This window comes from Bos mutus, chromosome 4, assembly GCF_027580195.1.
Source record: "Bos mutus isolate GX-2022 chromosome 4, NWIPB_WYAK_1.1, whole genome shotgun sequence".
NCBI lineage: Eukaryota > Metazoa > Chordata > Mammalia > Artiodactyla > Bovidae > Bos > Bos mutus.
In genome coordinates this window covers 95582637-95599668 of record NC_091620.1, presented here as the reverse complement: position 1 = coordinate 95599668, position 17032 = coordinate 95582637, and the positions used below count along the sequence as shown (strand labels likewise).

At 34.7% G+C, this 17032-nt stretch overlaps 1 protein-coding gene across 2 annotated transcripts in view; it reads right to left on the bottom strand.

Annotated features, from left to right (window-relative positions):
* DGKB (diacylglycerol kinase beta) overlaps positions 1-17032 on the bottom strand; it is an 869780-nt gene that overhangs the window by 530880 nt on the left and 321868 nt on the right. For both annotated transcript variants that reach the window (XM_070369773.1, XM_070369774.1), the window contains exons 14-15: positions 11873-11989; positions 2902-2975 (exon numbers count right to left, since the gene is read on the bottom strand). In XM_070369773.1, coding sequence (XP_070225874.1) covers positions 2902-2975; positions 11873-11989 — 191 coding nt within the window. The remainder of the gene's footprint in view (positions 1-2901; positions 2976-11872; positions 11990-17032) is intronic.

Here is a 17032-nt window from a genome sequence, read left to right as displayed (position 1 = left end):
GTAAAGAATCCACCTGCAATGCAGAAGACCCCAGTTTGATTCCTGGGTCAGGAAGATCCCCTGTAGAAGGGAAAGGCTACCCACTCCAGTATTCTGGCCTGGAGAATTCCATGAACTGTATAATCCATGGGGTCACAAAGAGTTGGACATGACTGAACGACTTTCACATACACAGACACATTTACTGATAGAAATCTTCAAATATCTGTTTATATCGTCCCACTTCCTTGAGCAATACCCTTGCATTCTAGATCTGGAATAATGATACCACCCAGTATCTTAAGAATGATTTTAGTCATCTCGGGACCTCTTTTTCCCCAGCACCCGAAACAGAGGACAATCCTGTACCTTCTGAGTAATGTCTACCATACCTGGTTATTCTATCTCATGCCTTACTTCAGGCTTTCAAGTTCTCTCACCAGATCTGTGAAAGTCTTGCCTATCCAGCCTTCTTCTGTACTGCTACTTAAGTACAGTCATGCTGTTTTCAAGAAGAAAAATCACTGCCAGTCAGGAAACTTATACAATATTTTATTATATTTTCTCATCTTTCTCCTTCTTCCTCTTAAATTTCAACCCCAATGAATATCTTCTGGCTCCTTACCAAAACAGCACACCCATCCACAATTACGTCTTTTTTCTTCTTTTACCTGTCTAATACCCACTTAGAACCAACTCAAAAGCTAGACTTTTGAGTCTTCAGAGACAATCACTGTTTTCCTCTGAACTTCCATGGCACCTTTATTTTAAACACTCTTAACTTCTACCTTGGGGTTATTATAGAAAATCTATTTATGTGTCTGCCTTCCTGTAGGACTATATCTTCTGTCTCATCCCCAGTTTCTAGCAGAGACTAGATTCTCTCAAGTGTTGCCATCTAAATGATGTGTGAGCACTTCCACAACTGTTGATGGGTATGGGAAACTACCTATGTGTGAATATTTATTTCTGTGACCTTTTCCTGTTTACCTAATACATCAAAGAAGAAAATCTACATATTTTGAAAGGAAAACCCTGAATGCTGTGCTGTGTGCTTAGTCGCTCAGTCATGTCTGACTCTTTGTGAACCCATGGACTGTAGCCTGCCTAGGTTCCTCTGTCCATGGGGATTCTCCATGCAAGAATACTGGAATGGGTTGCCATGCTCTCCTCCAGGAGATCTTCCAAACCCAGAAATCGAACACAGGTCTCCTGCATTGCAGGTGGATTCTTTAGCATCTAATCCACCAGGGAAGAAACATATTTTGAAAAGAAAACCCTGAATAGAATCCCCTTATTTGTGAAAGATGGCTCCTATGCATTCAGGACAATTTATGATCACACACATAATAGATCTCCTTTAAACATATTTACAGTTCTTTTGACTTTAAATGGTCCTTGTTAGTGCATAAAGGACAAAACGTGAGTGTGCATACAGGAGAACTCAAATATCCTCCTTGCCCCATTAAATTTAATTTATTGATAATTTCAGTGTATCTATCTATATTTTTTAAGGAATTAGTTTTAACTACTGGGAGAAGAGAGAGAAAGATATTTCATTTAAGGGTCATTTGGCATGATTAACGTTATTTTAATTTGAGGGGGATTTTTCCATTTGAAAATTCTTTTCACTTTATACTCTGTTTCTAATTTCAAATATGAATTTTAGCCTCATCTATTGCTTTGTGAAGAGTGTGCTTCTTTTCAAGATATCTATAACATAAACAACAAACAAACTATGAGTAGTAAAGGAAGAAATGATTTTATCATCATCATTTACTATTTCATGTGTCTAAAAGTAAGGCAACTAGTCTCTTTAGTAAAACATTATAAACACTTTATATCAACAAGCCACTAGTTATTTAAAATAATTTCTATCATATTTAGCAGAGTTTAAAATATATATGTATCATGATAAGGGAACACTTTTTAAGCAGAAATAATATTTTATTGAATGGAAAATGACCATTGTTCATTTAACTGAAATAAAGTTGGAAAGTTAAATGATAGGAAAGGAAATTACTTTTCAAAATTCCATTATTCATAGAAACATTTCAACTTCATTATTTGGTAAAACCACAATAGAAATTTCTATTTTATTATCATAGTGTTTGTGTGAGTACTTTTATCTGATTGCTCATTTTTTAGCTGGGATCAGTAAAAATTTCTAGAAATTAAGGTAACAGGTAACAACTAAATTTCTGTTTATGATACTCCTTAGGATGACATAAGATTTACTCTTCGGTGTGGCAACTTTCATATCTTTAGTAATTATTAGAATTTAATCATTAATTTTACAAAAAGGAAAAAAAATAGTGTCCACAAGAATACTGAGACAATACGTAATGCAGTTCATTATTATTATGAATAAATATACTATTCTTCTCCAGTGTATATGTCATCATGTTCTCCAAACACACATGCAGATAATCATTAAAATATATTTTGTCTAGAAGCTGAATGTAAATTCTATTTCTTACTACTGGGCAGGTGATGAATTCCGTTCCTTACTACTGAGTGATGATTTACCTGAAGTCACCTGTTGATCATCTAGAGAACCAATTTTCATCCAACCGTATTTATGGGCTGTGCTATATGCAAAGCTCTTTGTTAATGGCTAGGGAAGTCATAGGGAGGGTGGAGAGAATTCAGATATCTGAGATATGATAATAAAATCTCTACAAATGGCCATTACTATATTAAAATTTCACTGTAAAACAGGGAGAGATTATACCAATATACATTGTTACACAGATATGACAGCACCATTTATTTCACATTAAAATTACTGAACCATGAAGGATAATAGTTTTAAATGTTTTTATACCATAAATTTAGTTTCTCTTTTCACATGTATATGACATAGTAATAAAGCTGATTTTTTTAAAAATCAGTAAATAAAGCTGATTTTTAAAAACATACCGTTCTCCTTGCTTCCCACCACTTTTGGGGTTCACAAAAACTAAAAGTGGATGAGTACCAGGAACTGGAGTGATCTAGAAGAAAAGTTGAATATGTGGACAAATTATTTACATTAGATATAAAGAGAACTCCTTGTTATTTCTACTTTACTGCTAAGTCACTTCAGTCGTGTCCAACTCTGTGCGACCCCATAGACAACAGCCCACCAGGCTCCCCTGTCCCTGGTATTCTCCAGGCAAGGATACTGGAGTGGGTTGCCATTTCCTTCTCCAATGCATGAAGGTGAAAAGTGAAAGTGAAGTCGCTCAGTCCTGTCCGACTCAGAACGACCGCATGGACTGCAGCCTACCGGGCTTTATGACATTCCAATTAGCAAATTCAAGAATATGGTTCATTTGTCCTGTAATGAGGAGATAAACAGCACAGATAGATAATAGATACTAGATCTATTTAATAACCTAGTTAAATCCTGTGCTTTGTCTCCATATGTATCAACAGGAATACCCACTCCACTAGGAACAGGGGCAGAGGGTAAGGCAGGTATAATATGAAAAGAGAATAACCTCTCAGTAGCTATGAGATGAAAACAATAGATTCAATTGTGGGACACTAAATAAACCACCTAGAATAAAGCAGAATATAGTGGGGAAGAAAGTTAGGAAAGAAAGAGCTCAAATTAGAGCCATCTTAGAAATGATCCCTACTCCAGAGCTTTGTAGCACATTTGGAATCCATCTTCCCAACGACTTGTGAACGAGACTCTAAATAGATCGTTTGGGGCCACTTTCAGCCTGAGTCCCCATCTGCACAGCAAATTCCTCAATGCTTTCTTTTCCTACTTGAGAAGCAGAATGCCAGTTAATCCAGGCTACTTGCTAAACAGGAATTCATTAAATTGACTGAGTCCCTATATGCCATGCACTTTTCATCATTATATACTCGATTTAATCCAAAAAAGTGCCTGTCCTAGTGGAGCTTATAATCTGGGAGAGAAACATGAGAAACAAACAAATAAATATATATTTAGCAATGAAAAGTATCACCAGAAATAAAGCAGGTAAGGTAATACCATTTCATTGATGAGGGGGAGAAATCATCTTTTGATAGAGTGGCAAAGAACATTTGTATTTTGTTCAAGTTCAATGTTAAGAGATAAGCTCTTTTAAATAAAAGTATTTCTATTCAACGTATGACTATAAAATTCCCATTTAAACATAGTTTGATGATAATATTTTAATACTAAAACATGCAACTAACATAATTCTCTAAATAAATATTAAGTTGAAAGGTTTTAGATCAGTCTACTTTTTGAAAGTAGATTCAAAATATCCTTTATTGCTCTGGTATTTTTCCCTTAGAAAGTACCTGAAATATTCATTGAGGAGATTAAAAACAACCATTTCATTATATCATATTTTTTCCTTTTGCTTTTTAAATAATATGTTAAAATATCCTACCAATCTATTTTCTTCTAATTCTTGTGAAATGCCATTTTTCTAATGATTATAGGCACTGAGAAATTGGTGACATCTTCAGATGGTATGAGGAGGTTGAATAAAACATTCACAGTTCTTCTACTCGTATTTAACTTGTTCTTCTCACAAGCTATTTTTTCTGACTCAGTTTTACTTCCCTTTGTAAAGAGGGCACACAGATTTTGTTTCTGATTAGTCTCTCTTTCAGTTGGGAGATGAGATGGATGAGCTGAACCTGGAGTAACTTCCCAGCTCTTCTCCCCTGAACTCCATGAGCTCAATTATTACTGTACAGAAGGTGCCTCCGAGGTTAAGCCATTGTGTTACAAACTTGCAGTGTGTCTTCCTCTCTCCTTCATTAAAAGCTGAACACCAAACACACCTCTGACAACCAGTATTCAGTCTCCTTTACTTCTCACTCTACTACAAATCAGATGGAACTCCTAACATTTTCACATGCAAAAAAGTAACAGATTTGGGAGAATGGCATTGAAACATGTAAAATATCATGTATGAAACGAGTTGCCAGTCCAGGTTCGATGCACGATACTGGATGCTTGGGGCTAGTGCACTGGGACGACCCAGAGGGATGGTATGGGGAGGGAGGAGGGAGGAGGGTTCAGGATGGGGAACACATGTATACCTGTGGTGGATTCATTTTGATATTTGGCAAAACTAATACAATTATGTAAAGTTTAAAAAAAAAAAAGTAACAGGTGTGGATCTTAGTTGATTTTTTAACTTAATTTAAAGTGTCCTTATTTTTAAATGGAAGTGGCATTCTCAAGATAAATTAAAAATTTAGGAAAACATAGCATGAACCCAAATACTAAGTTAGGGTGATCATCTCAAAATTCAACCTTCAGCTTACCATTACATGAGATTACATTACATTTATTTGGGCAAATTTTCTATCACTTGAAAATATATCCTGGAATGTCTTTCAGAAAGGTTTATTAATTGAAATGTTGAAAGACATATTATGATTTATCAAAAAAGGTCGGTATCATGCTACAGAAAATTGTGTTCTGAGGAAACAGTATTACGAAGATCCCACCAGAATATAGTATAGTCTGTTGTTTAGTCACTAAGTTGTATCCAACACTTTTGTGACCCCATGGACTATAGCCTGCCTGGCTCTTCTGTCTATGGGATTTCTCAGGTAAGCGGGTTGTCATTTCCTTGTCCACGGTATCTTCCCCACCCAGGGATCAAACTCACATCTCCTCCACTGGCAGGTGGGTTCTTTACTACTGAGCCACTAGGCAGGCTCCAATACAGTCTGCCGAGGATCTCAAGATACAAAAACCTAGATGTCATTTTTAGGAGTCAGGAGATGGATAATTATGTCGAATGGATTAAAAATATGAGAGAATCTAAATAAAGAATTTAGGATAACGATGATACCCTACAAGTCACGGAAGTTAAGTACCGAATACATGGAAGAACAGAAATAAAACCAAGTTATCAAACTTTTCCTCACACAGCCCCTTACCATAAATTAGACTTGTAAAATAATACTGTGTAAAAATAAAACAGTAAACACGTCAGTATTTATTTGTAAGTTATCAGAGACTACAGAATAGTGCCTGTTTGACAATTATTCTAACAGATAAGTCACCTGACCTAACTTAACGTCCACTGAAGGAGCAATATGCGATTCCCTATCAGAACCACAGAAATTCTGGTATTATGGGATCATTTAACAATGGTGGTATTTATGCATGAAATGTGATGGTTTCAGGCAAGTCAGCATCTTTTTCAATGCTCATTCAAAAAGCTTCAGAATTCTGCTAACCTTTGTTACTATAAAGGCTAGCATACTAAATTTGGGTGCCAGGAGACCAAAGACTGTGTTTTTAGATTTGAGAGCCAAAGACCTACAGTACCACATAGCCATCTTCAAGTCTGGTGTGTTAAAAACAAACAACTACTGTGTTCTCTTATAGTCCTGAAGTAAGAAGCAGCAAGCTCTGGGAGATGGTGAAGGACAGGGAAGCCTGGTGTGCTGAAATCCACGGGTCGTAAACAGTCAGATGTAACTGAGCGGCTGAACAACAACGAAGCCGCATCTTAGTGACAGAGACTCTAATTTGTAAATTAATTCTCATATTCCTCTTCATCCTTAGTAAAAGAACCCCGGGCTTTTAGGATTGCCTACATATGAGAACATTCTCTTCTATAAACATAACACAACCATAAAAATCAAGAAGCTAGCATGATTCTGAACTAGTTTCTTTTGTTATAAAAGCATTATTGAGACAACTGATGAAACTAGAATGAAATCTGAAGATTAGATAGCACTAATGCATCAATTTTACATTCAAGTTCACTAATTGTCTCTTGAATTGTACCTAATGTAGTCTTTAACAGGACACATTCTGAATTTTTACTTTTATATAATAACTCTGAAATAAAATATAAAAGAATTACTTTGAAAACTGATTTACTGTCATTCTAAAATCTCATATGCATTTTGTTATAGATTTTAGTGGGATGGGAAAGAGTAAGACAAAAATACAAATATTTTAAAAATTCTGTTGTGCCTGTGTGTGTGCTCAGTCATGTCTGACTCTTTGTGATGCCATGGACTGTAGCCTGCCAGGCTCCTCTGTCCATGGAATTTTCCAGGAAAAAATACCAGAGTGGTCAGCCATTTCGTACTTCAGGGGATCTTCCCAACTCTTTGACTTTGGAAGTAAATATTTATATAGCACTTGAAATAATTTCAAGTGGCTGCTGCTGCTAAGTCGCTTCAGTCATGTCCGACTCTGTGCGACCCCATAGACGGCAGCCCACCAGGCTCCCCCATCCCTGGGATTCTCCAGGCAAGAACACTGGAGTGGGTTGCCATTTCCTTCTCCAAGTGGAATGATATATAAAATAGATGAAAAGCAAATTACTCTGTCTGATGTGTAAAAGAACCCTGAACCCGTTCTCAGCTTCCCATCACACCACTCTTGTGCTTGAGGTATGTCTATGGAATCCTTCTCAAAGCAGTCTTTAAAAAAACAAAAACAAAACATTGGGAATGGGTAATACAGTATAGCAAAGAAAACACTGATGCTGGGAGAAAGTGTTCAGGAATATTTTATAGCAAGTGTGATACTTGAAATCCTGCAGAATGGTTCTAAATTAGGTGTGAAGGCACTACATGCAGTAGGAAACAGTTCATACTGGAGTCTCCTCTATAAAAATAAATCACTCAAGATTGCATTTACTCATGTAAACGAGCAGTTTCAATTATATATTGCAAACACTTTAGAATATGGCTTTAGGGTCAGACTGGTTTGGGATCCCAGTTCAACCATTCTCTGAACATATGCTCTCTCTTTAGCGAATTCATATGCGATGGTATTAAGTGCAATCAATATACCTTTCTGTCCCAAATTCATATCTACTCTCACCCCTGAATTCTAGATTCACATATCTGTCTGCCCAGTCAACACTTCTATTTGGATACTGAACAGCATCAGATATTTTACTACAAATTTTATTTATCCAGACCCTCTCCATCTCAGTCAATGGCAGCTCCATCATTCAGTGCCATGGGCCAAAGTTCTTGGCAATGTCCCTACTCTTCACTTCTTAATGAGAACAATCTCCCTATCTTACATAAATTATAGACAACGCCAATTCTCAGCCCTGACACATCTTATCTTATTCAGTTCCATATTTTCATTTATAACCGAGCACATTTTATATATATGGAGACCAGAACTCATTTTAGGGGTTGTTATAATACCCAAAATATAGAATAGGAATTCCGGACTTAAGAGACTTAAAATGACAATGAAGAGCTGATTATCAGAATCAGTAAGCCTGAGGATCCCAAAGTGGACATACATATAATCAAAGAAAAAGAATAAATTTGATACCCATGCTCTATATTTCTGTGTAGTGCATATATGCATGTGTGGTTTACAGTTTGGGGAATTATAAGAATGAGATAATTGTAAATAATAAAAATGGTAGGGAAAGAGAAAAGCAGTTGTGGTGGGGACAACACTAGTTCACTTTTAGATATTTCATTATAAAGGTTCCTCTTTATTTTTTGCTAAGAGTATTACACACTATAGACTTTTTGGTTTGTAAGTGACACATTCGGAAATTTTTCTCGAATATTTAGGGACAAGGTAACATCGGCATAATACAGTTTGAACAACTGTTCTGTTTTTCTAATTGTTTGTTCTCATGTAGCTAATCATCTGTATTTTCACATCGCTTGCACATTTCAGTTACATTTGATCATATGTATTAAATGTAAACCTATGGTGTGAGCGATGACAAAGACGGAGTGCCTAACCACCTCTATTTGAAGTCCCCTAGGACTCGGGTTAATTAATGAGACTCATCCTCAGGTTATACATGATCTATTACTTCCTCTAATTAGAAATAATAATCCTGATCATTATGCTGGTTAGCTGGAAAGAAGTAAGATGAATGTGCTTAACTGTGATTAATAGTCTATAAGCCATGTAGATCTCTTCTGTCACTGAGTTATATGCAAACCGGGCTGCAACTCAATGCTTTTCGGTGATATATATTTTTATAACTCGCAGAAAATTAATTTTCTGGAAGATATTTTTAAATTTTGTGACAAAGAATAAGCATTTTATTATTTTAAAATGGATTACCACAACAAAAAATATTTTTCTATTTTGTATGAAATAGCTATCCAATAATTTATTGTCTACTTTTTAAATATTTTCTCCCAAATTATGTGAATACATATGTGCATCATATTGTAGTCCATTCTGCTGAGGTGAAAGAGACTGCATGTGAAAGTGAAAGTGAAGTGATTATGTACAAATATTTTTAAGATAAAAATTAAATAGCCTTCATTTTCTGATGGCCTTCATTCTCACCTCACTAACTGAGAGGCCCTAGGAATAATTTTACTTTAGAACATCAATGTATTCATTTTTAAAGTGGTAATAATAATATTTATTATATGTTGGAGACTTAAGAATTCATAATTATCTCAGACATCATTGAGAAGGATCACTTAATATTCATAAAACAGTATTTACTTACTGATGTGTTATAAGGGTTGATGCCTTCCCTTTGCTAACCAACAAATTTACCTGACAATTTTATATGTCAAAGAGAACTATAAAGTTATTATCTGGTTAGAAAAAGGAAACACATACACAGAGAAAGTTAATCATCTATTTTTTATATGATTTAGTTATAATAAGATTGAAAATTTTACATCCTTTAGAATAAAAAAGAAAATACATCTTATATTGCTACGTCAGTTTAAAGTCTTGGTTTTGATGTTTGAGTAAAGACAGGTGTAACTATAGAAATATTAAGAAAGAGACTAAAGCAGTTATAATTCTAGCACTTTCAAATTTTTGTTTCAAACTTTGCAAAAGTAGTACATGGAAGAGCAAGGAGGTCAGAAATTTAGCATTTCTAGACCTGTTAAAATTTGTTAACCAAAGGAACAGGGATCTCAGGACTGTAACACAAACTCTGAGTCTGATGGCCTTCATTCTCACCTCACTAACTGAGAGGCCCTAGGAATAATTTTACTTTAGAACATCAATGTATTCAGTTTTAAAGTGGTAATAATAATATTTATTATATGTTGGAGACTTAAGAATTCATAATTATCTCAGACATCATTGAGAAGAATCAGTTAATGTTCATAAAATATTATCACAGTGGCTAGCATAGCCTGTTTAACAAATGATGCATGTTTCCCATCTATGTATGTTGGAAGTATGTTGTGAAATATATTTGTGTGAAATATATTTGAATTTTAAAATGTGTGAAAAATATTTAAATTTCAAAATTAGGTTTCCTTTTGTTATTTTCATTGCAGGAACCCAGAGTAACTAAAGATTTAAACTAACCAGTATCATCAATTGACCTATTAAAACTACAAATGTTGATTTTTTTTCACTAAAAATTTCACAGGATCACTAAACTTAAAGTTTTTGCTACCATAATTGTGGATAAATTTTATATTTGGGACTTCCAATGAGATTGCTTAACACACAAGTATGCCTTTAAAAATGTGTAGAGATTGATTTCCTCTTTTGATAATTAACTTCTATACTCTCTAACCAATGTAAATAATTTTATCTCTCAGAATTTCCTCTTTTTACATTTGAATTTAATGATTCATAAACAATTTTCTATTCACAATATGTTTTATTATGACAAAAAATCAGTAATTGGATTATCAACATGTAAGCAATAATTATTGTTTTCAGTGAGACACTCAAAAAATGAAAAAGAAAGCATTTACGCAACTACCATGTGATCTCAACTGTCCTTGCAAACGAAGGACATAAAAGACATAACCCATAGAACCACAGATAAAATAATAAGTGAAAACGATATAAAATAATATATATTGAATTGAGGTATGTAACATACTATATCTTTGCGTGGTAAGAGGTTGGTAAATTTTCTTGGAGCACGTGAAAACTGCAGCATATTCTTAAGGAAAAGAATTAGAAATTGGAAGAGAGAAACATACAGATAGGAAAACAAAACAAAAATGACTTCAGAAAACAAAACAACAACAAAAACTTAATCCATAGATTAAGCCAAGTTCTTTGAGTGTGTTCATGTTTGAAAGGGACACAGGTTCAATTCCTGGTCCAGGAAGATTCCACGTGCCATGGAGCAACTGAGCTCAGGGGGCCAGAACTACTGAGCCCGCATACTACGACTGCTGAAGCCTGAGTAACTAGAGCCTGTGCTCTGCAACAAGTGAAGCCACCACAATGAGAAACCTGAGCACCACGAGAAGGAGATGCCCCTATTCTCTATAACTAGAGAAAGCCAGCGCACAGCAACGAAAACACGGCACAGTCAATTATTAATCAATTAATTAGTATTAAACATTTCAAATATAGATGGTAAGAAATGTTTCTCTTGATGTCAGGGACCCCTAGGGGTAACTCAGAGATTTTTAAAGGACTAAGAACATGATTTTGAGTTACCTGTGTTAAACTAGATACACATATGCAGTTTCAATGTCAACTTAAAACACTGGAAGATATGAATAAATTATAACGGATTCTTTATTTTTATTATTGATTTGAAAAAAAATTCCACACAGAAGAGGTCATTTTATTATTTTCTGAAAACATTTTTTCAGTCAAAATGACTTCCAAATAGATAGAATAATATATATAGGGAGAAAGTATGCTTGTAAATAAATAATGCATACATATATAACAAATGTGTATATTTAATAATAATTTGCAAAAGCTTCAGATTGACAAAAGATCTCTTATAAATTTGAGTTTAAATGAAGACAACGGCATAAATGATTAACCTAATCAGAATGTCACTTTCTCAATCAACTATAAAACTGACATCTTGATAAATTAATAAAAATGTTTCTAAAATTATCTACTGAACAAATTTTCACATTAAATAAATCTGTTGATAGCTGGACATATGCCCTTCTAAGAGCACCAAAGTAACAAATATGAAAGCTATGAAAATTTGGATTAAAATAATCCTACCTGCAGGCCTTGTCCATCCACAGTAACAGAGTTAGCTCTTTGCATTTTGTTCTTGTCGGTCACTTTGTTTGACTGCTGGGAACTACCCTTTTCCCTTTTCACTGTCGCTTGTCTTTCCTGTTAGGAAAAAATCTTTTATCAAAATATTGAAAATATTTAATTGCTTTACTACAAAGGCAACATAGAGAAGAATCTCATGGCTACTAACTTGGACCCAGCTTCCTAATTTGGGGTTTCTAATGAATAATATGAAACCAGATGCTTTCTACTGGCTCAAAATATATGATAGATGCATGACCATAATATCAGTTAAAGAAAGGTTGTGAAAGAAAACCAAAACATATTATCATAGGTGCCCAATTATGACTCTGTTAAAAGTTCTTAAGGACTACTAAAGCTAATCATTTTCATAAAAAATGGTACAGATAATACTACAGGTCTGTAAAGAAATTTGTACTGAGCACTAAATTTAATGCTTATAAATAAATGCAATATTGAAAATAGACCCTTAAACTACTATTAATCATCAAGAGTGACATAAAACTTAAAACACACACTCCTTCCCAGCTAACACTTATATTCACCATAACAGAAAACATTTTCATAGTTGTCTTCTTCCTGTTTCTATTTCTTCTCCTCTCACTCTTTTCAACCCAATCTAATAAACTTTTATCACCACTAATGCACCAAATCACGTTTTATTCAAATCACCAGTGACCTGCTCATTTGCTGCACTTGTTGATCAGTCTTCAACTTATCAATTTTTAAGCAGCATTTGACAGAATTTACCTTTTCTTCTAGAAAATTTGGTTCAATTGGGTTCCAGAACACTTTTCTTAGCTCTCCTCTTACTTTACTAACTTCTCCCTAAGTCTTTTCTGTTATTCCTCCTCCAGCCTTATAATCTCAACATTTAACCCTTGACCTTTCCCTTGGGTCTCTCATCTTCACTGTGTACACACACTCCCTAGGTAACTTCATTTACACCCAAGGCTTTTGACTTCAATTTGATAATGAAGACTAAGTTTGTATTCCCTGTTAAGAAAAGGAATATTCTTGCCATATCAGTAAACAACGATATCACAGAGATCAGCAATTTCATCCCTCTAAATGTGGATTTCTGACCCCTAAGGGCAACCAGGAAGAACAATACCACCTTGCTGCAGCCACTCTGTATGGTGAGCACTGAGGAACTCAGAGTGTGAAAAAAATGCAGGATACTGGTCTTAGATAGCCGAGATGCATATGAAATCATTTCAGTGTCCAGATTCTTGCATCATCCCATACAGAAAAAGCTTCAAATTTCTTAACTTGGGATATCTGGTTTTAATTCACAAAAATATTTTTGATGTTCATAATACCTGCCTTCTGTTGCAAATTTCTATATATCCTGACTCCTGCCCCCACATCCTCAGAGCAGTTCTCTCAGGGTTACTTGAAATGTTGTCTCCTGGGCTTAAGTCCTAAAAATTCCCACCAAATAAAACATAACCCTGAGCTTTTAGGTTGTAACTATTTTTTATGTCAACACTGCTCAGATTTTCCCCAGGAGCTTAATTCCTATAAATAAATGCCCTTTCTCTCTGTCCATATAAGTATCTAGAATGCATATGAATCCTGAAACAATAAAAACTAATTAAAAGTTTCTCCCTATCCACCTTAAAAATAAATCCCAAACTGGATGATGATTCATCACATCTATCATTACATGTTTTAAGCCCCCATTATCTTATTTGCCTTAATTATTGTGGCCATCACCTTAATGAGTCAATCACGTTCCATTTTGTCTCCCTCCAGGTGATTCTCTATGTAACAGCCACACTCATCCCTTATTATTGCACTCCAGCTACACCAACCCCATCTTTGTTTCTTGATCACAACAATTGTGCCTTAATACAGGGCTCTTACATCCATTCTGCACTCTGCTGGACAGCTCTTCTTGCTCCTGGTCAAATATTAGACTCTGTTCCTTTATATGTTTGTGTGTATGCATACTTTTTTTTATAATTTAAAATGTTGTCTATTGAATACTGGTCTTCCTACACTTTAATCAAAGTTCCATAGAGAAATGACTTTGCTTAACTGTTTCACATTGAATCCTAGATCAGTGCCTAATAAAATCACTATAAATGAATGCAGAAATAAATCAGTCTTAACATTCAAAAAATCAAGCAATTTAAAGTGCCTGAAATATTGTGTTGAGAAGAATACCTAAGGCATGTCTAAGCTTGATATGAAAAATGGTCCTGATCAATTAGCAATGTCTCCTATGTGCGCTTAAAGGTCTGAGTGCCATGTATTCTCTGTAATATATTCAGATACATATATATGTTTCTGTTCCTATATTTGCATGTATTTTGTCAATTACTTCTCAATTACTGTCATTTAGGAAAATATTTTTAAGTGGAATTAAAAGTAAAGCTCTTTTTATATATATTAAGGCCAAATGGAACAGAAAACTTCTTGGACCAAAATAAATGCTAATCAGCATAGCCCTTTTATAGTCCTTGCAATTTCATGGTGCACTGAATATATTTTTGTGTAGATAAAAATAGCTTGTGCAATAGGATTCCTGAAATTCAAATTCTTTGGAAACTGATATATATTCATATAAGCAGAATTTCTGGCAAAGATATTGGTATTTTAAGGAACAGATCATTCTTTCTAAGCATGTAACTTACATTTTGTCCACAGATAGTTAAGAGTATAATGAATAAATGAGTGAATTATAGGATGAGATTTGGAGTCAGAAATCCCAAGTGGAATCCATCTCCGCTACTTAAATACTATGTAGCCTTAGAGAATTGAGTCTTACTCAAATGGAGTCAGCAATACCTATTTCTCAAAGTTGTATATGACTTAAAAGAAAATATATAAAGTTCTAATGTTGTGCCTACATTGCTGCTAAGTCGCTTCCGTCGTGTCCAACTCTGTGCGACCCCATAGACGGCAGCCCACCAGGCTCCCCCATCCCTGAGATTCTGTAGGCAAGAATACTGGAGTGGGTTGCCATTTCCTTCTCCAACGCATGAAAGTGAAAAGTGAAAGTGAAGTCGCTCAGTCGTGTCCGACTCTTAGCGACCCCCACAGACAGCAGCCCACCAGGCTCCTGCATCCATGGGATTTTCCAGGCAAGAGTACTGGAGTGGGGTGCCATTCTCCACAATTATGTTAACATGCCATAAAATATTAAACCTGAGACGTTTGTTCTATCTCTAAACAAATCAATCTTAACAAACTGCAGCATTTACTCCATATTATTCCTTCACAGTTGTGTCTCTTTACAGAAACTCAATTTAGATATTGGTTTAAAATGTAATATAAATTAAGGGAAAGCATTTTAGAATACAGAGCTGAGCTGTTTTTGAAAACACGAAAGCAGCAAAATGAAATATTCAACAAATTTCATGAACTGAAAAGAACTTCAAGAAACTATTCAGTAGTCGAACTTCCTAACTCACAGGTAAGTTACCGTAAATTAATTTCTGTAAACCCATACGGAATCCTCCTAACAAAACCTCTTCTATAGGCCTGCAAACTTTTATTGATTATAACCGAACAGTCTGAATACTCATCAACTTTTTGGAGAGGGCTGTAAAAAACAACCAACCAACCAACCAACGGTCCTAGTGCATGTGCTAAATAAATGAAAGTTATAGTGAATAATGTAAAATAGGTATAGCTTTTCCATTAGGGTGCTCTTTAATATCACCATTATGTAAAATGCTTCTTATATTTTCAAATACATATATATGAAAAAGTTAACTAATTATAGTAGGCATACTTATAAATGAGTAAAGCTCAGCAACCTACATTTGAAAATCCATAGCATGGTGCGCTGAGTTCAAGCATGTAATACTTGGTGGGTGTGGGGATTTTTTTTTCTGAGTTCTAACATTCAGGTAAATAAAATGTGGTAACAGTGTTTTATAAAAATCTACACTGTGAAAGTTATCATTTATATATCGTATATTCTGCCTTGTAATCCAATATTGTTATTTAGCATTAAATTCCCAAATGCTTGAGTTATAAGATCTAAATAAAATTTAAGTTGATTAGTCACAATGAAACTCAGTATTTGCATCCAGACTATTTATAAATGTAATTCTGGGCATTTAAAACAAGTGAGTATATGTCTGTAAAGAATTACCAAATTATCAATTAATAATATTTTATTCTTAGCCCATAGAGCTGGGCTTCCCTGGTGGCTTAGCAGTAAAGAATACACCTGGCAATGCTGGGCATATTTTATCCATGGGTTAGGAAGATCCCCTGGAAGAGGAAATGGCAACCCATTCCAGTATTCTTGCCTGGGAAATCCCATGGAGAGAGGAGCCTAGTTGGCTACAGTCCATGGGATCCCAAAAGAGCTGGGCATGACTTAGCAACAAAACAATAAAAAAAGTGTATAGCTGGGGGAAATCCTGAAACTCTAGCTGGCAGAAAGCACTTGTTTAAGTGATTTCATTTCTTTCTAGGGGGGTCATCCCTCTAAGAAAACTGCAGACTAGACAAATCTAATGCTTTCTAGTAGCAATAGTAAAAAAAAAAAAAAAATTTAAAAACCCTAAATTGACTTTTCAATTGTTAAAACTTTATTTTTAAAGTCTAGAATCATAAGAGGTATATCACAGATTATGAAAAAACTTCAGTCAACTCATCATCTAGATAATAAAACATATTTATTCAAATACACACACACACACCAAGAATAAAGTGGTTTCTTTGTTTAATGGAAATATGCTTAGTGGTTGGAATTTCTAGAATTAATCAGACTGACAATTTAAAAACAGGAAAGACTCATAAACCATCTAATATTTTTTCATGGTTTTCTTTGTATTATACTAATTTGTTTCATGTTTACTTCCAAATTGTATGGAAGTCTCTCTGAGCTATTCACTATATTTTACTTAAGCAGCATAGGATAACAGGAGAGTAGTTGAATACTTTTCCCTATTTCCACTAAGAAAATCTTTACTTCTTTTCAATTCTATATGAGCCACAGGAAGGGTCAAGCAATTACATCTTTGAAAAATCTGATGTCCACCAAAATGTCACTGGCCCATGTTGGGGGTTGATTTTCCCTGACTGGCCAAGTTCTATTATGATATCTAAGAATGTTACTTCCAATGCTAAAGTTATAGAAAAATTTCAGGAAGA